Here is a 26,373-nt window from a genome sequence, read left to right as displayed (position 1 = left end):
TAAGTACAAACAATATTACAGAAGTAGAGATAGTTAAGTTAAAGCTGTATTATTCCTTCAACAAATATTTAATCCCTACTATGTCAGGGTACACACCCAACTCAAAAAGTGTCTTAAAATCTATCAAAATAAATTACCAAAACAGGGCCCAAGACAAGAAGAAGCATTACAATTTTCTTGGATTACAGGACTCAATGATGTAGTCTTCTGCCAACCTAATCTAGAAATCATTTTAAAATGCTACTTTTTGGGGCGGTGCCTGTGGCTCAAAGGAGTAGGGTGCCGGCCCCATATGCCAGAGGTGGCGGTTCAAACCCAGCCTCGGCCAGAAACTGCAAAAACAAAACAAAAAAATGACAGAGTCTCACTTCATGGCCCTCTGTAGAGTGCTGTGGCCTCACACGGCTCACAGCAACCTCAAATTCTTGGGCTTAAGCGATTCTCTTGCTTCAGCCTCCCAAGTAGCTGGGACTACAGGCGCCCGCCACAACGCCCGGCTATTTTTTGGTTGCAGTTCAGCTAGGGCCGGGTTTGAACCCACCACCCTCGGTATATGGGGCCGGCGCCTTACCGACTGAGCGACAGGCGCTGCCCCACTTTTTAAAAGAAGCTTTAAAAGGTGGTATTCATGTTCATGTGTAAGAGTATACAAAAGTATTTAAGAAATTGAAAGAGGGAGGCACATGTGCGTGGACCATAGTCCTGTGCTGTGTCAGCAGAGCACCTTCAGCAGCAGCGGCAGGACTGCAAACTGGAGACCGGAGTTACCGGTCTTTACCACAGAGTACCATTTTTCTGTACTCTGAACTGAGGATATGCATGTATTTTTGTTCAGAAACAAGTATAATTGGTAAAATAAAGAAAGGGGCTAAAGTGGTCTTCTCTTCCAGGACACTAGATATCCTACAAACACGGCAAACAAAACACAGCAGAATACAGAAATCAACCAGTGCAACAGGAGAAACTAGAGGCAGACTTATTATGCAAGGAAATCAGTACAATATGATTAACATAAAAGGAAAACCAATACAAAATTTTAAATCAATGACAAAAGTATGAACTAGTCAATAACCTTGCTGAAGCAATCGCTATTCATGTAAACAAGATACAGTGCCCTACTTCACATAACCAACACCGAGCATATCCTCATGTTCCAGCTGGGCGAATTAGAAAGTCACCTGGTCTTTATCTGTATTGTTTAAATATTTTTTTATAGCGAGAACTTAAAACTACATTACATGTGTAATCACCAACAAAAACAATAAAGTAAAAAAAAAAAAAGCAGTCTAGTAAAGTGATTTACAGGATTAGTAGTTTTCTCACAGTTTGCTTTCATGAACAATTAATACTTATGAATACAGAATTGCAAACCTACTGCCAAATGCTTTTAGACAGTGAGAATGCAAATGCTGAAGCTGAAGGAAATACTGTCTGAGGTCAGGCCTGGTGCCAGCTGCCAGGCGCTCCAGCATACTCAATGGTCCTAGAAGCCCAGAGGAGAAAGCTCTGGGACAAACACCATACTTCTAGGTGGCAAATGAAACTACATGGTTCCAATTAACATCTAGAAATGAGTAACAGAAACTATGGCTTTCTTATGTTAGGCCTTGATTTTAGATTTCCTATCACTTGACGGAGGAGATTTGGATAAGTGTCCTTTTTGGGATTGGCAGGCAAAACCACAATCCTTTGAAGTATTAATGCTCCTGTTTTATTTCAGGGAAGTTGTATAATTTACCAGATAAAACACAAGTATTTTTGTTTTTAGTATTTACTAATGGGTTGTATACTGCTCTAAGTGCATTAGATTCTTCTTCTTCTAATCCTTAATAGTCTCAAGAAGTAGGTGCTGTTACCGTCATTTTACCTACAAGCAACTTAAGGCACACTCCCCAACACAGTCTGACATCACCTCAGGAGACCTATAATACTCCTTTTCTCCAAGGCCCATCTTTCCACCAGCGCCCTTTAAAGAAAAAGTTCCCAGGCAGAGGCTGGTGGATTGCCTGAGCTCATAGGTTGGAGACCATCCTGAGCAAGAGCAGGACTCCTGTCTAAAAATAGCCGGGCATTGTGGCTGGTGCCTGTAGTCCCAGCTACTGGGGAGGCTGAGATAAGAGAATCGCGTGAGCCCAAGAGTTTGCGGTTGCTGTGAGCTGTGATGCCATGGCAGTGTACTCTACACTGCTCTCTACCGTGGGCAGGGGACAAAGTGAGACTGTTTCAAAAAAAAAAAAGTTCCCAGGCTTTTGTTCCCTTTGCGGCCTTTGCTGCTATATCTACATCTCTTTTGCATTCCTCTTATCTCTTGTACCATTAAATCTTTGGCCCACAGCCAATAAACATGTTAACGTGAAAATCTCTTCCTCCAGGAAACAGCCACCTTTCAAGCTGTCTTGTTTCTCTCCAGGGCCATTTTTCTTTTTTTTTTTTTTTTCAGATAGAGCCTCAAGCTGTTGTCCTGGGTAGAGGGCCGTAGCATCACAGCTCACAGCAACCTCAAATTCTTGGGCTTAAGCGATTCTCTTGCCTCAGCCTCCCAAGTAGCTGGGACTACAGGTGCCTGCCACAACACCTGGCTGTTTTTTGGTTGTAGTTGTCGTTGTTTGGTAGGCCCAGGCTGGATTCGAAGCACCATCTTTGATGTATGTGGCTGGCATCCTAGCAACCTCCAACTCCTGGGCTCAAGCAATTTTCCTACCTCCGCCTCCCAAGCAGCTGGGACCACAGGTGCCCGCCACAATGCCGGGCTATTTTTTTTGGTTGCAGCCATCATTGTTGTTTGGTGGGCCTGGGCTGGATTTGAACCCGCCAGCTCAGGTGTATGTGGCCGGCGCCTTAGCTGCTTGAGCCACAGGTGCGGAGCTGAAAGTGAGGCTTAAAATACACACTCAGCTATGTTACACAACTGCTTTTGACAAATAATCTCTTTACTGCTTTCCCTCTGTTTTTAGGACAAAGACCTAAGTACTCCTGGTCACCTGCCAGGTAGCAACCTGGCAAAGCCTCCTTTTAGTGGCCTTTCTCAACACCTTCCCATCCCCTGTTCCTGACTCTGGCCACAACACTTAGCCTCTTATTATAATTATTATTTTTGTGGAGACAGAGTCTCACTTTATTGCCCTCGGTAGAGTGCCGTGGCACCATAGCTCATAGCAACCTCCAACTTCCTGGGCTTAGGCGATTCTCTTGCCTCAGCCTCCCGAGTAGCTGGGACTACAAGTGCCTGCCACAATACCCAGCTATTTTTTTGTTGCAGTTTGAACCCACCACCCTTGGTATATGGGGCTGGGGCCCTACCTACTGAGCCATAGGTGCCGCCCAACACTTAGCCTCTTATGTTTACCTTGCTTCTGATTTTCAAAACCTTCACTTAGGTGCTTCCTTCTTCCCCCAAACACTTGCCACCAATCCTTCCCCGAATGTCCATGTCCACTCATCTCTCCATGTGTAGACCTCAAATTTTCTTCTCTTAGGAAGCCTTTTCTGACTTTACCTTGAAAGGCTTGGATGGCATTATTCTTTTTTATAGCTTCAAAACAACTTTTATCATTTATACCAATTGTAGCAAACACCTTGCTTACACTTGGCCTTGAATGTCTTCACCAACTCCATTTCTCTTTCTACTCCTAAATGTTTTTGTTCTTCAAGATTCCAACCCTCTCAGGGATGGGAGTTATTTTTTCCTCTTGTGTCCAGTTTGGTGGCATTACCTCTGCTGAGTCCTCAGCCTGAGGTCCTTTTGGTTCTCTCTGACTCAATCTGGTCTTTCTCAGTCATGTCCCTTACAGGTACCAATACCCCTCTCTAGCCTTTTGGTTTCTGGGCACTGACACCATGTGCAGGAAGAATGGGGACCAAAGACACTCTTCTTGCCAAGGGATAGCACCCCCAAGAAAAAGAGGAGAACTAAAAAGTAAGCTGAGTGAGTCAGAACAAAGAAAAGTCAGCTAGTGCAGATTTAAGCTAGCCATTGCTAGAAAGCTTCCTGCCTTTTCTGAAATTCTAGCCTGTTGGGGATACAGCTTATAAATACCTCTGGTTGGGTCTGTAAACACTCTGAGGAAAAATGGCCATAGACTATGGCAGAGACCTAGACAGACACATTAACTGGGTATTTCCTGCCTAGTAAACAGCCAAAGAAGACAACATTTTGTGGAGATTTGCATTTGCCTGGGGCAGAGATCAAGGGAGTAGCTCTGAGATATGGGCAGAAGAGCTTATATCCCTTATCATAGAGGACGATCCTCTGCGGTGGTGATGGAAGGAAAATTCCTCCCACCGATTCCTCAGAGGAGACTGGGAATCTTTTATTTATTTGTTTGTTTATTTAGTTACTGAGACAGTCTCATTTTGTGGCCTTCTTCGGTAGAGTGCCTTATTTATTTATTGAGGAAGAGTCTCATTTTGTGGCCTTCTTTGGTAGAGTGCCATGATGTTACAGCTGACAGTAACCTCCAACTCTTGGGCTTAAGGCATTCATTCTATTGCCTCAGCCTCCCAAGTAGCTGGGACTATTGGCACCTGCCACAACCCTGGGTTTTTTTTTTTTTTTTTTTGTGGTTTTTGGCCGGGGCTGGGTTTGAACCCGCCACCTCTGGCATATGGGACCGGTGCCCTACTCCTTGAGCCACAGGCGCCACCCAACCCTGGTTTTTTTTTTTGGTGGAGATGGGGGTCTCACTCTGGCTCAGGCTGGTCTCAAACCTCTGGGCTCAGGGCAACCCACCTGCCTCGGCCTCCCAGAGTGCTAGGATTACAGGCATTAGGCATTAGCCACTACGCCCAGCCCAGCTGGACCTAGAGAGTTTAACACCTCCCTAGAAATCTGTGTGTGTGATCTCAAGCGGGAGGCTCTCCCAATACAAAGCTCAGATTTCAGATTTCTCAAGGCTAGTCAAACTCTTTTTTTTTTTTTTTAGAGACAGGGTCTCACTTTATGGCCCTCGGTAGAATGCCGTGGCCTCACACAACTCACAGCAACCTCCAACTCCTGGGCTTAAGTGATTCTCTTGCCTCAGCCTCCCGAGTAGCTGGGACTACAGGCACCCGCCACAACGCCCGGCTATTTTTGGTTGCAGTTTGGCCGGGGCCGGGTTTGAACCGGTCACCCTCGGTATATGGGGCCGGCGCCTTACTGACTGAGCCACAGGCGCCGCCCAGCTAGTCAAACTCTTAAATAATAATAGGAGCTGATATATGCTCACTCAGAAAAACTGCTGGCATCTTTGTTCCCTCCCTCATCTTACCCTCTGGGCAAATAGACTTCAATAGAAGCAGAGTGGAGAAAACACTCTGGGCCATGGCTGGAATCTCATGGAATCCCACAAAGGGGTAATGGACTCCTGAGTTCCCACCTTTAATTCTATTCTGTCTGTTCTCTTTCTTTACCCCATTTCTAACTTTTTATTTCTTTAGTCAGTGGCCACCAGTTCCATAGGTCTTAGCGGACCCTGCCCCTGGAAGAGGTTCTCTACCAGTGCGGGACAGCGGGACACTGGTACCAGTCTTTTCTTCCTAAGGAAGGGTTGGTAGCAAAGGCACTGGCTACCAAGTAAACACAAACACTAGGGCTGGGTATTTTTGATCTGGCTCACTTACCTCTTTCACTCTGATCTTTTATTACCTTTATGAATATGCCTAACCTTCGGACAATCTGAGCTCTACTTTCTCTTCCTCTTATCCCCCAAATCTCTAGATATTCAAATTCTGCCCATTTTCAAGGTCTAGCCCTTATGTCTTCTAGGAAGTCTTCTTTCAGAAACCACTCCATCCACCCTTGTATTACACTGTTTCCATACCTCATGTGTATGTGTTTTAGCTCCTTTTCAAATAAAAGCTCTTTGAGGGAAAAGTCGGAACTAAAGGCTTCTTGATTCAGTAGAGTGTGCTTCCCTGGCAAGTGAGGGTCCCACCCCGGTACCCAGTATAGAGTAGCATGTAAGTAAAAGCTCCATCTACTTATGTCATTGTTTATCACATTTATAATTTAAGAATAGAGAAATTGACATAAAACACATGTAATATGTATATAGAGATTATGATTAAAAGGGAGGAGAAAAACTCAGTGATTCTCAACTTTTTATATACGTTGAACTGTTATTTCTCGCAGACAACAAATGCAGTGGACTTGGGGCACTCAGTGGGTACTCACATAGTGCCCCATGGTGCTGGCATAGGTGTCAGCAATCCAGGACATCTCCCGCTCGCCTGTGCTCATATCCGGAGCAGGCACATCAATGCCAGGACCTAAGAGCACAGGGAAAGGGGAGCACAGCAGTTTTTAAGATAAACTTTTTTCAAACACAAAGAGCTTTGTAATTCTCTATAATACCAAAGTCACCATGGCTAGAAAACTTAGATCTCATTTAGGCAACTAATTGAGGTCATAGAAATACTAAATATTTTACTACAAAACTTAAAACACACACCATATCGTATAGTAATTTCTCCCACTGGCATTTATTATACTTGCTGTATGTGTGAAGTTAGCAACACACAACAGGTATAAGCCACACCCGCAGGACTTCGGAGGTTAGCCTCTCTTGACTTTAGTTTTCTAAACTCCAATCAGAGATACCAGTACTATCTCACCCCACATAAGGAGGCTTGTGAAATACTACAGTGACATACTGCTTACTAGGGTTATAAGCCCTCCTCACAAGTAGAAAGGGAGAGGACAAAGTCACATTGCTGAAGCAACTGTATTAAGCACCATAATACTTTTCCTTATGCTGCTTTGACCTATTTATTATTCAACACTTAGTACATATAGAGTTTTAGGCCTTGGCTTTCAGCTCCTCAGATCATAGCAAATTAAAACAAGAATGTTATCCTCAAAGTTTACTCACAAAGTTAACTCACAGGCAGATACGAGTATCTAATACTGGTGGGCCACAATGAGATCTCTGATAAAAATGTATTAAATGATGTACACTCAAATCTGTAAAGGCATGGAAATACTCCTCTCAAAAATAGTAAAAATAAAAATCACCCTAGCATCTAGTATGTCAACTAAATGAAACTGGTATACCTACACTGAGTACCAAACAGCCATTAAAAAGGATGATTCATATTATCTACCTGTGAAAGAAGGCAGTTTTTGTATAGCTTTATAGTATGTACCCATTTATATAAAATTCTTTTTTTCTTTTCCCTTCTCTATTTTTGTGTGTGTATGTTTGTATAAATATGTATGTATGAGGCTGGGCAAGGTGGCTTACGCCTGTAATCCTAACACTCTGAGAGGCTGAGGCAGGCAGATTGCCTGAGTTCAGGAGTTCCAGACCAGGCTGAGCAAGAGCAAGACTCTTGTCTTTAAAAATAGCTGAGCTTTGTGGCAGGTGCCTATAGTCCCAGCTACTTGGGAGGCTGAGGTAAGAGAATTGCTTGAGCCTAAGAGTTTGAAGTTGCTGTGAGCTACGATGGCACAGCACCCTACTCAGGGTGACAAAGTTTGAGACTCTGTCTCAAAAAAAGATACATATGTATGCAGAGGTTTGAAAAGATATATACAAACTTATTCATTCTGTTCTCTTTGAATTTCAGTCTCATTTATAATTTTCTATATTATCTCAATTGTATAATATAAACTCATTATCTTCATAAAAAGACACGACTTTATATATGATTAAACTATTAAAGTCCTCACAGAAATTAATTAAAGTCCTTTCTAAGGGCTGGTCCGAAGTTCTACCTATGATTTTTATCTTTTAGCCAAAAGAAGACGTACATTTTTATGTTTTTCAACAAGTCAGGGGTCCTACAGAATGTACTTCTTCGAACAAATATCGATGTCAATACAGGACTGGCTTAAGACAACTTTTAAATGGTCAAGGTTCACTTTTTACTACCCTTTATCCCCCGTCCAACCTGTAACTTTCCTATGCCTTAGCACGCTTTCCCTTAGCTACTTCAAAAGTCTCATAAGTCCAATCTAGCCAAACCTACCCTCCACCCTGGATAGCACTGTTACTTGGAAGGATTAGGTCATATTTCACCCTCCTCATGACAAAGGCTCCACTGCTCCTGTTTAATTCCTTTCTCTGCCTTCAGCTAGGGCCAGTGTAACTACGTTTAACCACATTCTACAGGCACAGATGACAATTGTTCCTGAATCCTTCTAGACTCTAGAATCTAGAGTATCTACAAAAATATTGCTTGTCTTTAACAATATTAAGGGTTAAAATAAGTTGTGGCCTCTTGCCTCAGCCTCCCAAGTAAGCTGGGACTACAGGTGCCTGGCTATTTTTTTGTTGCAGTTGTCACTGTTGTTTAGCTGGCCCAGGCTGGGCTCGAAACTGCCACCCTTGGTGCATGTGGCTGGCACTGTAACCACTGTGCTACGGGTGCCTCAAATAATTCCAATTGGAGAAAGGCTTTGGCAAGTGGCAAGTCTGAGGTATAGAGTTGGTAAATCAGACGTGTAGAATGACAAGACAGACTATCAGTGTACACATGCTAAAGGTGAAGACAGTTTCACCTACCTAAAACAAAAGCAAAGTATTAATTATTAGGCTTATGAGTTTTCCACTCCATATAAAACCAAAGTATAGGGATGCACAAATAACAAGTAACAGATAAATTCTCAAATATACAGAGAACAGGTATCAGGCAGAAATCCATCCTGTTTAAAAAAGCAACTGTGGCTCAGTGGTTATGGCGCTAGCCACGTATGCCAAAGGTGTCAGGTTTGAGCTCAGCCTGGGCCAGCTAAGCAACAATGACAACTGCAACAGAAAACGGCTGGATGCTGTGGCTGGCGCCTGCAGTCCCAGCTACTTGGGAGGTTGAGGCAGAAGTTGCTTGAGCCCAGGAGTTTGAGGTTGCTGTGAGCTGTGATGCCACTGCACTCTACTGAGGGTGGCACAGTGAGACTCTGTCTCAAAAATAAAATAAAATAAAATAAAATAAAATAAAATAAAATAGCAACTACTCTAAGAGAGCTGAGCACAGGCTGAGAGCTGAAAGGATTAAGTGTGGTACATGGAGACACAGGGGTGAGAAGGGTAGAGCGTGGAGACATCAGGGACCTGCGGGAACACTTCATGGTTTAAGAGGTGGTATTTAAACTCACACAGGGAATTAACACCAAGTTCTCACAAGTTTTTCCAGAAAACAGAACAGGAAGAAACACGTCCCAAATCACTGTATGATGTCAGTATTACCCTGATACTAAGACTGGACAAATTCAACACAATCCCTATACAACAAAACTGACTTCTGCACCTGTTGTACTTGGAAGTAGGCACAAGTTTTTTCTCTTATTCCTGGGCAAAGCTTCAGAATTGTTTACCTGTTACCTGTCGACTTCTGTTTCCATAGAGAGTTCCAGGACCTCAGACCTGAGTCTGAGCCCTGGCATTGTCACAACTTTATGATCATTTGTCAATTTCTGCCCAAAAAGGAGCTGAGATTTTGATAGAGATTTTGTTGAATCTGCAGACCAATCTGGGGAGTGCTGACATGTTAACCAAATTGTCTTCCAATTCTGAATATGGGCTGTCTTTCCATTTATTCAGGCCTCTTTGATTTCTTTCAATGATATTTTGTAGTCCTCAATGTAAAAGTCTTACAACAAAGTATTTTATTCCTTTTGATGTAGTTTTCTTCTGATGTCTGTGTCCAGTCTTGTTATCAGGGTAATAATAACCTCACAGAATGAGATGGGAGGTATAATCGAGATGAAATTTAGTGTGTTTGGCAAAAGCTCCCGTAACAAATAGTAAAAGTCTCAGGAATTCTTCAAAAGAGATGATACTAACCTCCCTGTCTATCCCACTGCTTTAAAGAGATAGCTATGACCATTTAAAACCTCTTAACTGTCTGTAAAGCTAGTGAATGATGCCCCATGATCTTATCAATGTACACAGCTATGATTTAATAAAAAAAAATAACAAAAATAAAACCTCTTTTTTTTTTTTTTGTAGAGACAGAGTCTCACTTTATGGCCCTCGGTAGAGTGCCATGGCATCACGCAGCTCACAGCAACCTCCAACTCCTAGGTTTAAGCGATTCTCTTGCCTCAGCCTCCCGAGTAGCTGGGACTACAGGTGCCCGCCACAAGGCCCGGCTATTTTTTGGTTGCAGTTTGGCCGGGGCCGGGTTTGAACCCACCACCCTCGGTATATGGGGCCAGCACCTTACCGACTGAGCCACAGGCGCCTCCCCGTTAGTTTGATTCTTTTTTTTTTGTAGAGACAGAGTCTCACTGTACCGCCCTCGGGTAGAGTGCCATGGCCACGGCTCACAGCAACCTCTAATTCTTGGGCTTACGTGATTCTCTTGCCTCAGCCTCCCGAGCAGTTGGGACTACAGGCGCCTGCCACAACGCCCGGCTATTTTTTTGTTGCAGTTTGGCCAGGGCTGGGTTTGAACCCGCCACCCTTGGCATATGGGGCCGGCGCCTTACCAACTAAGCCACAGGCGCCGCCCAAAAAATAAAACCTCTTAACTCTAGCTGGGCTTAGTGGCTCACTTAGTTTAAGACTAACCTGAGCAACAATGAGACCCGTCTCTACTAAAAATAGAAAAACTAGCCAGTTTATGTGACACACACCTATAGTCCTAGCTACTTGGGAGGCTGAGGGAAGAGGATTGCGTGAGCCCAAGAGTTTGAGTTTGCTGTAAGCTATGAAGGCATTGCACTCTACTCAGGGCAACAGAGGGAGACTTTGTCTCAAAAAACAAACAAACAAAAAAACCACCAAAAGTTCTAAAAGGCATCAATTTATTACTGCTTTAGGAACTGTGGAATTGTTTTTGTAAAAACTGCTTTCACACATTAGAAAAAGTTTTAAATACTGATATTATTATGTTTAGTTCTCAAAAGTATGGTCTTGGTCTTTCTCGGTGTCTCAGTAGAGAATGTATGTAAATGGTGCTATACTGATCAAAACTTTTACAATGTCTGTACCAGGAGAAGTGGGGGAAGAGCTCTCTCCCTGGTGTCTACACTATACACTGAGAACCTGAACCTTCTCATTAGAAATGTGTCAGGCGGCGCCTGTGGCTCAAGGAGTAGGGCGTTGGTCCCATATACCGGAGGTGGTGGGTTCAAACCCAGCCCCGGCCAAAAAAAAAAAAAAAGAAATGTGTCATACACAGGCCTAGGTGTGCCCACCAGGACTATCACATCATAACCTAAGTAGAAGTAAAAGGGCAACTCTATTTAGGCACATATAGAATACATACCAATAAAACCCTTCTTTGCTAGCTCCATGGTGAACCTCCTCGTGATCTTTTCCAGTTCATTATCCTATTAAGGAAAAAAAACAATGAAAAAATTTTGATACAAAAATTACTTGAAATTATGCTGTCATTTTATTTTCTATTTAAAGGACATTTTCATATATTTTCTCATATAATCTTTTGAATAACTCATAAAGCAAGCATTTCGATTTTAAAGATAAGGAAACAAGAGATCAGAAATTGGGTTATAAAAACAAGACAATAGGCTTGGTCCCCATAGCACAGTGGTTTTGGTGCCAGCGACCTTATACCCAGGCTGGCGGGTTTGAACCTGGCCCAGGCCAGCTGAACAATGACAACTGCAACAAAAAATAGCTGGGGCTGGGGTGGTGTCTGTGGCTCAACGGAGTAAGGCTCCAGCCCCATATGCTGGAGGTGGTGGGTTCAAACCCAGCCCCAGCCAAAAACTGCAAAAAAAAAAAAAAAAAAAAAAGAAAAGAAAAGAAAAAATAGCTGGGCGTTGTGGCGGACGCCTATAGTCCCAGCTACTCGGGAGGCTGAGACAAGAGAATCGCTTAAACCCAGGAGTTAGAGGCTGCTGTGAGCTATGATGCCAAAGGACTCTACCAAGGGTGACCACGTCAGACTCTGTCTCAAAACAAACAAACAGGGCTGTGCTGTAGCTCAGTGGGTAGGACACTGGCCACATACACTGAAGCTGGCAGATTCGAACCTGGCCCAGGCCAGTTAAAACAAAAATGGCAACAACAACAAAAAACAGCCAGGTGTTGTGGTGGGTGCATATAGTCCAAGCTACTTGGGAGGCTGAGGCAAGAGAATTGCTTAAACCCCAGAGTTTGAGGTTGCTGTGAGCTATGACACCACAGCACTCTACCCTGGGTGACGGCTTGAGACTCTCTCAAAAAAGCAAAAACCAACCAACCAAAGAACCTACCAACCAACCCCCGAATCTTTGCTGTGTTCCCACCTAATGGGTACACCTCCTGGGTGCAGGTCACAACTACAACAGGGATTTTACCTAACAAATGCAAACATTGTAATCTAATTGTTTCTACCCTCATATTAATGTGAAACTAAAAAACTAAATCTTAATTAACTGAAAAATGATGTGATTGTATTAATTATGGACCCTATGAACCACCCCCATGGCATATTTCCAGTAAAGAGAATAAAATCATAGTATTCATTACATTCGCATACAGATTGTTAACTTAGTATTATGTGGCACTGTTTTTTTTTTTTTTAATTGAGACACAGTCTCAAGTTGTAGCCCTGGGTAGAGTGCTGTGGCGTCAAAGGTCACAGCAACCTCCAACTCAGGCTAAAGCAATCCTTTTGCCTCAGTTTTTCTAATTTTATTAGAGATGGGGTCTCGCTTTTTTGCTCAGGCTGGTCTTGAACTTGCGAGCTCAAGCAATCCACCTGCCTTGATACTATGTGGCATTGTTAACAACTAGTTTTAATTAACTTGGTACAGATAGGATAAACATTAAGATTTTTACCGAATCAGCCTGTCATTAGAACAAGATCCAAACGTGAAAATCTCAGATTGAAAATCTCAGATCATAGTATAACTACCTTTTAACCAAGTAAGAAAATGAAAAAAGACATTGATGTTAAAAGGTGACCTTTTATATAGCAAAACACTCAATGAGTTAATTATTTACTTGTTTTCCATTCCAGTTGAAAAGCAACTGGGACCATTAATCTCACTAGTATGGGGGATATGTATGGGGGATACACAGAAGTCCAGCAATTTCAAGTCCTTTGTAAATGTACAAATACCACCAATACTTACTGTATAGCTCTTGGGATTAATCTTAACACCGGCTTTAGCACCCCCAAATGGTACATCTGAAAGAGAAGGCTTAAAGTTGTTACACCATATAAAGGTTAAAAATAAATAAAATGAAAGCACCACACAATATTATGAAAATGTGCATCACTTAAGCTTGAATTTCAGAAATAAATCCACATTGATTTCTTCTAATACTTTAAAAAAATGTTATTGAACAAAACATTATAAGACTAGCCAAGTTATATATCTAATCAGTATTCTTCCATAACGCCCTATTTAATTTTCTTCTACTATGTTTTGGTATTATTTATGGAATTTGGAAAAGGACTTAGAAAGACTTCTTTCTATGGGGGAGGGAGAAGGGGTTCACAGTGTATGGCACATCTCTTGGGGGTAGGATACAATTGTAAGAGGAGCTGGATGGGATACAACTAAAGGAGCTGGGTGCTCTGGCTCACACCTGTAATCTGAGCATTCTAGAAGGCTGAGGTGGGCGGATCACCTGAACTTACAGATTAGAGACCAGCCTGAGCTAGAGTGAGACCCCGTCTCTAAAAATAGCTAGGTGTTGTGGGGGGTGCCTTTAGTCCTAGCTACTTGGGAGGATGAGGCAAGAGAAGCGCTTAAGCCCAAGAGTCTGAGGTTGTTGTGAGCTATGATACCACGGGCAGCTCTCTACTGGGAGAAACAAAGTGAGACTTTGTCTGAAAAAATAAACAAAACTAAAAAACAAAACCCCCAAACAATTGTAAGACGAACTTTACCTAACAAATGCAATCAGCATAACCTAATTTTTTTTTTTTTTTGAGACAGAGTCTCACTATGTTGCCCTGTTGCCCTGAGTAGAGAGTGCTGTGGTGTCACAGCTCATAGCAACCCCCACCTCTTGGGCTTAGTTGATTCTTTTGCCTCAGCCTCCAGAGTAGCTGGGACTACAGGCGCCTGCCATAATGCCTGGCTATTTTTAGAGATGGGGTCTTCCTCTTGCTCAGGCTGTTTTTGAACTCCCGAGCTCAAGCTATCCCGCCCATCTCGGCCTCCTCAAGTGCTAGGATTACAGGCATGAGCCACTGTGCCCCATGTTGTAACCTAATTCTTTGTGCCCTCAATGAATTCCAAAGAAACCAACCAACAAAAAGACCTAAGAAAATCCAATTACAAAAATCCCCCACTTACATAATGAGAGTAAATCTTAATTAAGACTAATTGAAGAGCACAACTAAAAAATCAGTTCTGGTAAGGTCTATTTCTAAAGCATCTTAAAAAGTAATCTTTTTTTTGAGACAGAATCTCACTATATTGCCCTCAGTAGAGTGCCATGGCGTTACAGCTCACAGCAACCTCAAACTTTTGGGCTCAAGCAATTCTCTTTCTCAGCCTCCCTTGTAGCTGGTACTACAGGCACCTGCCACAACGCCTGCCTATTACTATTTTTTTTTTGTTGTTTGTTTGTTTAGCAGGCTTGGGCTGGGTTCGAACTCACCAGCCCCAGTGCATGTGGCTGGCTGGCTGGCTGAGCACGGGTGCTGAGCCATTAAAAAGTAATCGTGTGTGTAAACACATTTCCCCAAAGAGTTAATTAGGTAGCAAAAAAAGGCGCTCACTTACCAACTACTGCACACTTGTATGTCATCAGAGAAGCCAATGCTTTTACTTCATCTACACTCACATCAGTGCTGTAACGAATACCTGGTGGTGTTTTTAAAAAGAATGGGTCAAGGGAGAAAGGAAGAGATGTATTTAGAACAAACTTCAGTTAAGTTTCAAAACCAAGCAAAACTGCAAATTGAAAATGTCCACTTTTTATCCAGGCTATTGCCACGAATACCAGAAGTTGACTTATGTGTCAGAACACTATAAAAAGTCAATGTAAAAAACCAAAAGGAAAAGCTGCTAATAACACCAATTATGATTTCATAAGACAAAAATTACTCTGTAACGAATGAATGTTTTTTATACTTTATAGAAAGCAACTAACTCCTTTTCCTTTTTGGTTTGGGTGACTTGGTAACAGGGAGTTCAAGAATTCTCCTTTCTGATAATAGATAAACATGGGGAATAAATAGTCATCAAGTTTAAAACGTAAAATAGAGGCTTTGGCTCCAAATGGGTACACCCAAAGAGATCATTCGTTACCTGCTACTTCCTTACCCCACTGCCAACCTTTCAACCAGAAGATGAAAAGCCATTTTCCCTTTCCTGGGGATGAGCAATTCCCTTCATCATTTCTGAAAGGAGGGGAGGCAGCCAAGCAGACAGGCAACTCTTGAGCCCTAATGCCCCTCCATGTACTAATCATTAGTGTTTGGTGGAAGGGACACAATATGTGGGGATGAGATGCCTGTTGCTTTGGCTTGGAGGGTCTTTGTCGATCGCCCTACCAAAGTTTGCTGGGTTAAGCCATTTTTCTCTCTCTGTTAACAGTCCATTGCTTACATTGCTTGGGGTGCTCTTGGCTTGTGTGCCTTTAAAGGACACCCATATAACGCTGTAGCATTTTTTCTGCTTTCCCTCTTCCAACAGATTCAGCTCCCCTTGAAGGGCTGGGCTGGTACACTCTCCACTGAGAGTCATAGGTAACTAATGAGAGCCTCAGGGACATCTCTTTTAAAGAAGAATTCTGAGGGGTGGCACCTGTGGCTCAAAGGGGTAGGGCGCCGGCCCCATATGCCGGAGGTGGCAGGTTCAAACCCAGCCCCAGCCAAAAACTGCAAAAAAAAAAAAAAAAAAGAATTCTGAGAATAAAAGATTTTCCTGATAGAAAGCATATAACATCTCATAAACTATCAGTTTGAGAAAACTTGCCAAAAAACATTTTTTTTTTTTTTTTTTTTTTGAGATGGGGTCTTGCTTGTTGCCTGAGCTGCAGCACAGTGGCACAATTATAGCTCACTGCAACCTCCAAACTCCTGGGCTCAAAAGATCCCCTTGCCTCAGCCTCCGGAATAACTGCGACTACAGATATATGCCATTACACCTACAAATTTTATTTAGGGTTACTTCATTTTTTTTTTTGCATTTTTTGGCCAGGGTTGGGTTTGAACCCACCACCTCCGGCATATGGTACCCTACTCCTTTGAGCCACAGGCGCCAACCAAGGGTTACTTCTTAAGATAAATTCATAGGAGGTATAAAGCAGTATATTAATTAAGAATTCGTATTTTTCTGGCTCGGCGCCTGTGGCATAAGTGGCTAAGGCGCCAGCCACATATACCTGAGCTGGCGGGTTTGAATCCAGCCCGGGCCCACCAAACAACAATGATGGCGGCAACCAAAAAATAGCCAGGTGTTGTGGCAGGTGCCTGTAGTCTCAGCTATTTGGGAGGTGGAGACAGGAGAAATCACTTGAGCCTCTGTCTCAAAAAAAAAAAAAAAAAAAAAAAAATTAGTATTTTTCCTCCTACACATAAAGCACCTTTTCATTATCGTTCAGAGCCTGTGGAAGTAGTCACTACATTATTTTAATTTTCCTTGCTTTCTTAAATGGAGGACAGAGTTACTTTCTCTTAATGTATTTAAGAAACTAAAAATTGCTTAAACCAGCAATATTGATAAGCCAAATAACAAAAGCATTCAAGTGGGAAGCCTGATATTCCAGACACAGATGCTAATTAGAAACCAGACTCCTCCTTCTACAAAACAATATAAACAAAATGTCCACTTTATTACTGAAGTCCTGGAATGACATGAGTCAGAAAGTATGCTCATGTAATCAGAAAAAAAAAAAAAAAAAAAAAAGTTTTCACTGGGTGGAACCCAGGAATTTGTTTGTAAAGTGAAAAAATTTTTCCCAGCCACACCCGTTTAGAGAGCACAACTGCTAGACACTGAAGAGTATTCCATTGATTACTTCTCATACCACAGGCATTTTCTGCAAGCTATGGACCAATGAAGAGCTCACAGAGAACCTAGGCAAGGGAGCAGCCGATGGTCGGGAGGAGAGAGACGTTAAAGTGCATCGCCTGGGCTAATTGACTGTTTTCATTTTAACTTTCTAATTAATCAGTGACACATACATGTTTTTAATTCTGGAAATTGGCAGGTATACGATTACAGGGTTACTTAAACTATTGATCTGAAAAACAAAACAAAACGAATCCGAGCTACTTGGGAGGTGAGACAAAACTCCAGTAATACAAGAGACACACACACTCAGGGAAAGCTGGTTGCTCTTCCTACACTGGTAATGAGAACCAAAGGTGACTATGAAAAACATACTGTTACCTGAAAAAAAAGAAAAATTTTTTTTTTTTGGAGACAGTCTTACTCTGTCACCCTTGGTAGAATGTGGTGGAGTCATAGCTCACAGCAACCTCAAACTCATTGGTTCAAGTGACCTTCTTGCCTCAGCTTCCTGAGTAGCTCTAGAGGTCTGGATCTTGCTCAGGGTGGTCTGGAACTTCTGAACTCAAGCAATCTACCCGCCTCAGCCTTCCAGAGTGCTAGGATTACAGACATGAGCCACTATGCCTGTCCAGCTAAAAATTCTTAACCACATTCCAATGGATGCTAAGATTTATTAAAATATGATTACTTAAAAAAAAGTAATCATATTTTAATAAAGTGGATTTGGAGAAATTATTTCGTTCAGTGGATTTGGAGAAATTAGCACAATTGGAGAATATGAAGGAGAAAATAATGCAACATATACATCAAAGTTCTAAAAAAAGGGGAAAACCTAGTATTTTTGAATGCTTACTATATTTTAAACATACTCAATCCAAAGTTGTTCAATAAAGCCAACCATCAGGTAATATATACTATATAACAAGAAAACCAGAAAACCTTAAGAGTATTTAAAACCAGAATGAAGCAAAAAGGATCTTACTTTTACTCTGAATATTGTCATGTTTTATAAAACTGAGCCTTTCCTCCTTTACTATAGTATAGACCATGTGGTAGAGAAGGCTAAAGGTTGAGCAGGACTAACAGGGAAAAAAATGGATTAGGGGTGGCGGGAGCACAGGACAGGAACTATTTTCATATTTCATTTGGGAAATGGAGGAAAGTAAATTGTTATTTTTGTATCCTCAAGGCTTAGAGCACTATGTCTTAGCCTCTAATGATGACACCAGCATCACTAGTGTTTGGGTCTTGTGACAGTGCTAGCAGATTATCACTCCAAGAAGAACGGAGGTGATGTTTTTAACAAAAAGAAGGAGTCCATGGCCGGCTAAACCACAAAGCAAATGGGTTGATTACACAGGTATGGATCGCAGAACTGAGGCCACTGGAAACAGGGCCTAAAATAATCATGCACCGTACTCTGACCTGCTGACACAGTAATCTATGCATTCAGTTCAGTAGAGGAAACCAAAGAAATACCACCTGTGACGATGTTTATTATTTATCAATTTCAGTTAAGTTGGAGGAAGGGCAAGAGGGATAGTGAAGCACATGCTACAATGGGAACTTTGAAATCACACCTTCCATCCTCAACAGAAAAGGACTATACAGTTATTCTGAGTTAACCGAATTAACGGAGTTAAGAACATTAATGAAATGTGGGCATCTGCAAACTATACACAACAAAGCACTGCTCTGCCTTTTTACTTAATCATGTATTTCTTAGCATGCTCAAAAGTCTGATGGGTGCATACCAAATTTTCCCAGGAGAAATAAAAATCAAAGCAAAAACCAGCTGAAGTTGCCATAGTGATGGAGAAAACAAACCAGCTCATTACTTTACATAAGATTCAGTGCAAACCACAACTGACTAGCTTGAATTTTTCCCTTCCTTTGGCTAGCTGATTCAAAACTAAACTCTAGAGTGTGAGCACACGCCTTAGCCACTAAATCATCATTGTTTTTTATAATTAATCATTAAATAAACACAAAAAAATTCAAATGGTTTTTAAAATTACTTCAAGCTGGATCTCTTAATAGGATTTAATTCATTCACCAGGAAGCTGTATTCTTGTACTTTTCAGAAACTACTATTCAATAACCAAGAATTCTACCTCAAGCACAGAAAAGCAAGGAGGTCTTACAGCTCTTTTTCTTTTTTTTTTTTGTAGAGACAGAGTCTCACTGTACCGCCCTTGGGTAGAGTGCCGTGGCGTCACACAGCTCACAGCGACCTCTAACTCTTGGGCTTACGCGACTCCTTGCCTCAGCCTCCCGAGCAGCTGGGACTACAGGCGCCCGCCACAACGCCCAGCTATTTTGTTGTTGCAGTTTGGCTGGGGCTGGGTTTGAACCCGCCACCCTCAGCATATGGGGCCGGCGCCCTACCCGCTGAGCCATAGGCGCTGCCCATACAACTCTTAAAATCCATGGACCAACACTCTTACCACTTACTCATCAGAACTTATTTTCTCACTTAATATACTTTCCTAACTCACAATAATGGTAACTTAATAATATTGGTTAACTTAAATTACCAATGAGGACAGAAAGGAGAGAAGGGAGGAATTGGTAATAAGCATCAATCAACAAATAAAGACTACCTGAAACACTGTAAGTCTCTGATAAAAATTCAGACCTTTGGCATGGGAAGGAGCACTATGCACAGCAGTTAAGAAAAACCATGCATTTCATTGCTTTAGATATTGTCAATGTACTGTTCTGCTTAAGATAGCAGAAAAATACCACTTCAGAATCAGGGGTGTACAATGTTGATTTTGTGAGAACATTTGTTGCTTATTTGTGGTGTTGAATATTATGAAAAGTATCATGGACATTTTTTCCCCTGCTAATCAGCTTATGTTGATATTTGTGTATTTAATGTGTAACAGAGATTAAAAAAAAAAAATGGTTGGACATCCCTACTAGTTTTTTTTTTTTGGGTGACAAGAGTCTCAAACTATGGCCCTGGGTAGAGTATCATGGCATCATTGCTCACAGCAACCTCAAACGCTTGAACTTAAGCAAGTAGCTGGGACTAAAGATGCCTGTCACAACGCCCAGCTATTTTTTGTTGTTGTTGCAGTTGTCATTGTTGCTGTCAGCTGGCCCGGGCCAGGTTCACACCAGCCATTCTCGCTGTTATGTGGCCAGTCACCCACTGAGCTACGGGCGCCATCCCCTGCTAAATTTTTAAACCATTATCTAAATCTTTTAACTATTTTGAAGGGGATAAGCTTAATGCTTCTAGGAAGCAAATGTGTAGCTGATATTAAAGAAATATTTCATTCCGTTTTTTCATTAAAAATTTAAAACCATGTAACACATATGTATGTTTTCATCAATATTTACTATGTATTCATTGACTGACTGACAGGGTCTTGCTCAGTCGTTCAAGCAATCCTCCTATCTCAGCCTAGGTAGCCAAGGCTACATACAGGTCAATGTGTCACGACCAGCTAATTAAAAAATTTTTTTTGTAGGCTGGGTGTGGTGGCTCATGCCTGTGGTCCCAGCTACTTGGGAGGCTGAGGCAAGAGAAGTCTAAGAGTTGGAGGTTGCTGTGAGCCATGATGCCACAGGGCTCTACCAAAGACCACAAAGTGAGACTCTGTCTCAATAATAAAAAAAAATAATAAAATAAATAAAATAAAATAGGGCAGCACCCATAACTCAGTGGGTAGGGCGCTGGCCACATACATGGGAGGTGGTGGGTTCAAATTCGGCCTAAACCTGCCAACAACAATAACTACAACATCAAAATAGCTGGGCACTGTGGCAGGCAACTGTAGTCCCAGCTACTTGGGAGGCTAAGGCAAGAGAATCACTTAAGCCCAAGAGTTGGAGGTTGCTGTGAACTGTGATGCCAACGCACTCTATCCAGGGTGACATAGTGAGACTCTGTCTCAAAATAAATAAATAAAACTTAAATAAATAATTTTTTTGGGGGGAGGGCACGGGTAGAGAATGGATCTTGCTATGCTGCCCAGGCTGGTGTCAAACTCCTATCCTCAAGCAATCCTCCTACCTTGGCCTCCTGAAGTGCTGGGATTACATTATACCTATCCTGTGTTCATTAAAATTTAAATACAGAAAACATTGAAGAATCCCTTGACTTTCACTTGTAGCCCCAACCTTCTCCTAAGCAATTTAAATGTTTATCCTTCCAGGCTTGGCACCTGTAGCACAGTGGTTTCGGCGCCAGCCACATACACTGAAGGTAGCAGGTTTGAACCCGGCCAGGGCCAGGTAACCAACAATGATAACTGCAACAAAAAATAGCTGGGTGTTGTGGTGGGCGCCTGTAGTCCCAGCTACTTGGGAGGCTGAGGCAAGAGAATTGCTTGAGCCCAAGAGTTTGAGGTTGCTGTGAGCTGTGATGCTACAGCACTCTCCCGAGAGCAACATAATGAGACTCTGTCTCAAAAAAATAAAATTAAAAAAGGGATATTGTTAAATTTTTTTTTGAAGATTCCTTATTTTGATCTTGGTAACAGTAAATCTAGCCACAGCTTTATAACAAACAGGTCTTACACTGATGATAGTTAAAATGGTGAATAAAGCTGGATAACATTTACTAAAACTGGTAACTTGTTGTAAAAAGGTTCAAAGAAGTAAAGGCCTGAAACCTCAGATATCCAGTTTCATATAAATCATTTACAAGTCCAGGTGACATTTGAGATGGGTCTTCCAGAGGAAGAGGTTTTACAGGGAGGCAGGAAGAAAGGACAGGCGCTACAGGCTCAGGGACCTCCTGAGGCAAGGGCATGGTGGAGAAAAACGCATGCTTGTATTTCCATTTTCCTAAGGATCATTTTACACCAGATTTTTATTTTCAGAATCCAACGCTCTTTCCTATTTACCCTTTTCTACCTGTCTTTCAGGCTAGAAGTTGTGACTAGCTATTCTGACTCTACTCTCCTTCATGCTATATATCTTATCTACTGGGAAATGCTGTATTATCTTTTCTTCACAATGTCTCATCTGTCATTACCTATCACTTCATTTTCTACTCACACACTTCTAACACCAAACGTGAGTTTTCTACACCAAGCAATTCTCCAATTCTCTTGGATGTCAACTGGGTATCCTACAATATAATTCAATTGACACTAACAACCTAGAGTTAACACAGACCCCACAGCTTAAGGATGCAGTATCATAAGACCACTCCCCACTCTAGATGCCAGTTCCAAGTACCCAGAGTACACATGCTTCTGTTCAACTTGGCTATAAATCAAGGCTTAGCACAACTCCCTCCTCATATTCAATAATCTCGTAAGAGTCAGAGAAACACTTTACTTATGTACAGGATACAAAAGAATAGCCAGATGGAAGAGATACACAGAGTGATGCCTGCAAGGTCCCCATTATAGTAGCTTATGTCCCTGTGGAGTTGGGGTACACCACCCTCCCCACATCGGATGCATTCACAAACCTGGAAGTTCTCTGAACCTCTCCTCCCTCAACCACAGTTTAGGGTTTTAATGGAGGCTAGATTACAACGTCATGACTATGACTTTTTGGTGACTAAACTCAATGTTTAGTCCCTGGGGGTTGGAGGGTAGGGTTGTAGATTCCAAACTTCTAACTATGGCTTAGTCTTTCCGGAAACTGGTTCCCATTCTTCGAGCTATCCAGGAGCCCACCAAGAGTGGCCTAGTTAGAACAAAAGACAATCCTATCACCCAGGAAATTCTAAGGAACTTAGGAGCTCTGAACCAGGCACAGAGACCAAATACATTTATTACGTATGTCATAAATCTTTATATCCCTTATTTACAAACCCATACTCAGTCTGGATCCCTTCACATACAGTCCTATTCCCCACCTTACCTTAAAAACCACCCCCCTTCTCCTTATCTGAAAAGAACCTTTCCCTGACCCAGCTTCCCCTGCTCTCAGATGAAGACTGTCTCTCCATAGTTGAACTTCTATTGCAGTAATACATGGTTTAGTGTTTTTTCAACTGTCATTTATTGATGGGTTCCAGGAAAGGAAAAGGTACAAACAGAATACTAAGCTAAAACCAAAACAAGAAAGAGAAAGACACAGTACAGAAGAGATTTTAAGGCTCAGCGCTTGTAGCTCAAGCGGTTAAGGCACCAGCAACATACACCAGAGCTGACAGGTTTGAATCCAGCCCGGGACTGCCAAACAGCAATGACAACCACAACCAAAAAAATTGCTGGGCATTGTGGCAGGCACCTGTAGTCCCAGCTACTTGGGAGGCTGAGGCAAGATTGCACTCTACCCAGGGCAACAGCTTGAGGCTCTGCCTAAAAAAAAGAAAAGAAGAGATTTTAAATCTTGCTCTATTTTGGGGAAATCAATGAAAACATATTCTAAATTAAAAAAAATGCAATGACTGTTTAACTATCAGAAATCCCTATGAACTAAGGAATGTTCCTTAATTAAGAATAAAGTTCAGGCTCGGCCCCCATAGCTCAGTGAGTAGGGTGCTGGCCATATATACCAAAAGGTTGTGGGTTTGAGCCTGGCCCTGGCTTGCTAAACAACAATGACAACTCCAACCAAAAACTAGTCAGGCGTTGTAGTAGGCCCCTGTAGTTTCAGCTACTTGGGAGGCTGAGGCAAGAGAATTGCTTAAGCCCAAGAGTCTGAGGTTGCTGTGAGCTGTGATGCCACAGGACTCTACCGAGGGTTGATATAGCGAGACTCTTGTTGCTAAAAAAAAAAAAAAAAAAAGAATAAAGTTCAGAAATCTTGCCTGTAAGGGAGAAAAGCCACATAATACAAAATATGACTTACTTAGAATATAGAATACAGATCACAATGAACACAGCCCTTATTCAGTAAACCCTCAATATTGGTACTATCACTCTTGGTTATTTCTCTGTTCTCTCTCTTGGCAAAAGGGATTAAAAAAAAAAAAAGTGTAGGGGCAGCGCCTGTGCCTCAGTGAGTAGGGCGTCAGCCCCATATGCCTAGGGTGGCGGGTTCATACCCAGCCCTGGCCAAACTGCAACAAAAAAATAGCCGGGCGTTGTGGTGGGGGCCTGTAGTCCCAGCTGCTTGGGAGGCTGAGGCAAGAGAATCGCGTAAGCCCAAGAGTTAGAGGTTGCTGTGAGCCGTGTGATGCCACGGCACTCTACCGAGGGCAGTACAGTGAGACTCTGTCTCTACAAAAAAAAAAAAGTGTACATAAATCCTACTAAGGGCCAATATGTATAAAATGCTTTTTTAATTTTTTTTGAGACAGAGTCTCCCCGCCATCCTGAGGTTGAGACTGTGATCATAACCCACAATAATCTTAAACTCTTGAGCTAAAGTGATCCTTATGCCCTAGCTTCCCAAGTAGCTGGGAATATAGGTGCCCATCTCAATGCCCAGCTAATTTTTCTATTTTTAGTAGAGATGGGGTCTTGCTCTTTCTTGCTCAGTCTGGTCTCGAACTCCTGAGTTCAAGTTATCCACTGCCCTTAGCCTCCAGAGTGCTAGGATTACAGGGGTGAGGCACTGAGCAAAATGCCTTTTCAAAGTCTTATAATGACATATTTGTGATAAGGATAAATGACAAAAGGAGCCTCATTATTGACAACCTTTATAATTTTCACTCGTGTTATCGTTCACATTTTCTCTAGACTACAGAAAAATTAGGTCTCACAGACTTTTCCCAAAAATAATTAAAAGAAATAATAGCAATTTATGGTAAACAAAGAATTTTCCTAGCTTTTAGTAAAGAGACACTTGGAAGAAAGCCATTTCAAAATTATTCAATTGAAAACCCTTAAATAGGGCGGTGCCTGTGGTTCAGTGGGTAGGGCGCCTGACCCATATACCAAGGGTGGTGGGTTCAAACCCAGCCCCGGCCAACCTGCATCAAAAAATAGCCAGACGTTGTAGCGGGTGTCTGTAGTCCCAGCTACTCAGTAGACTGAGGCTAAAGAATCACCTAAGCCCAGGAGTTGGAGGTTGCTGTGAGCTGTGTGACGCCATGGCACTCTACCAAGGGCAATAAAATGAGACTCTGTCTCTACAAAAAAAAAAAAAAAGAAAGAAAACTCTTAAATATAATAACTCATTTTTCTACTAACATGTTATTCTGGTTAGTACATTAATATGTTAAATACCAAACAAAGGTCTTTAAATCTCTTTTAATGGAAAACTCTCTTTAAAATGTTATTTCATTGCCTTAGCAATTAGAATAAATGGACCTCTAAAGACATCATCTGTGATGAGTTTTATACACATTATATGTGAATGCAAAATTGTTTGAATTTGTTTTATTTTCCAGGAAGAAGATAGGTCTTCTAATAACTTTTATTTTTTATTATTTTTTTTCTTAGAGACAGAGAGGCTCACTTTGTCACCCTTGGTAGAGTGCCGTCACATCACAGCTCACAGCAACCTCCAGCTCTTGGAGGCGCCCGCCACAACACCTGGTTATTTTTTTCGTTGCAGTTCTCATTATTGTTTTAGCAGGCCTGGGCTGGGTTCGAACCCACCAGCCTCGGTGTATGTGGCTGGGGCCCTATCCACTGAGCTATGGGCGCCACCAGGGGATCTGTCCTTAAACATCCATAATATTTCAGTTTTTACTAGTTAGAAGCAGAACTCTCAGTATCTCTAATATTAAAATGGATAAAAAGGGTGACACGGGCGGTGCCTGTGGCTCAGTCGGTAAGGCGCCGGCCCCATATACCGAGGGTGGTGGGTTCAAACCCGGCCCCGGCCAAACTGCAACCAAAAAAATAGCTGGGCCTTGTGGCGGGCGCCTGTAGTCCCAGCTACTCGGGAGGCTGAGGCAAGAGAATCGCTTAAGCCCAGGAGTTGGAGGTTGCTGTGAGCTGTGTGAGGCCACGGCACTCTACTGAGGGCCATAAAGTGAGACACTCTCTCTACAAAAAAAAAAAAAAAAAAAAAAGGGTGGCACCTGTGGCTCAGTGGGTAGGGCACCAGCCTCATGTATAGAAGGTAGTGGGTTAGAACCTGGCCCTGACCAAATCACAACAACAACAACAACAACAAAAATAGCTGGGTGTTCTGGTGGGCGCCTATAATCCCAGCTACTCGGGAGGCTGAGGCAAGAGAATTGCCTAAGCCCAGGAGTTAGAGGTTGCTGTGAGCTGTGACACCACAGTGCTCTACTGAGGGCAACAAAGTGAGACTCTGTCCCAAAAAATAAATAAATAAAATAAAATGGACAAAAACTGATTTTCCTAAGCAAGCTAAATTATTAGCAAAAGTGGTAAACTCAATTTCTTCCCACTATATGCCAGAAAGTTCAAGCTCAACTTTTATTTCTTGTACTTAAATTTAAACGCTATAAGTTTTATTGGATTTTAATATACTATACCAATGCTTACCTTCCAAATAGAAGCAGCAGCAAACAAATTACACTTTGTATATTGGGTGAGCAGTGTTTTGTTTATCTTCCTGCATATGGGGATCTATTGCCAAAGCAAACTAGCTAAATGGATTCAACTACACAACAGAAAGGAAGACTGAAGGACAATTTGATGTACAGATCTTCACTACTATCATGGCTCTCCTTT

General features: G+C 42.1%; 1 protein-coding gene across 1 annotated transcript in view; it reads right to left on the bottom strand.

Moving 5' to 3' along the window:
* Positions 1 to 26,373, bottom strand: part of GLUD1 (glutamate dehydrogenase 1) — a 51,185-nt gene that overhangs the window by 17,435 nt on the left and 7,377 nt on the right. Inside the window, exons 2-5 of the mRNA XM_053583811.1 lie at positions 14,618 to 14,698; positions 13,010 to 13,065; positions 11,194 to 11,257; positions 6,155 to 6,249 (exon numbers count right to left, since the gene is read on the bottom strand). Of these exons, the coding sequence (XP_053439786.1) occupies positions 6,155 to 6,249; positions 11,194 to 11,257; positions 13,010 to 13,065; positions 14,618 to 14,698 (296 nt within the window). The remainder of the gene's footprint in view (positions 1 to 6,154; positions 6,250 to 11,193; positions 11,258 to 13,009; positions 13,066 to 14,617; positions 14,699 to 26,373) is intronic.

This window comes from Nycticebus coucang, chromosome 3, assembly GCF_027406575.1.
Source record: "Nycticebus coucang isolate mNycCou1 chromosome 3, mNycCou1.pri, whole genome shotgun sequence".
Classification (NCBI taxonomy): Eukaryota; Metazoa; Chordata; class Mammalia; order Primates; family Lorisidae; genus Nycticebus; species Nycticebus coucang.
This window is presented reverse-complemented; position numbering and strand designations above follow the sequence as displayed.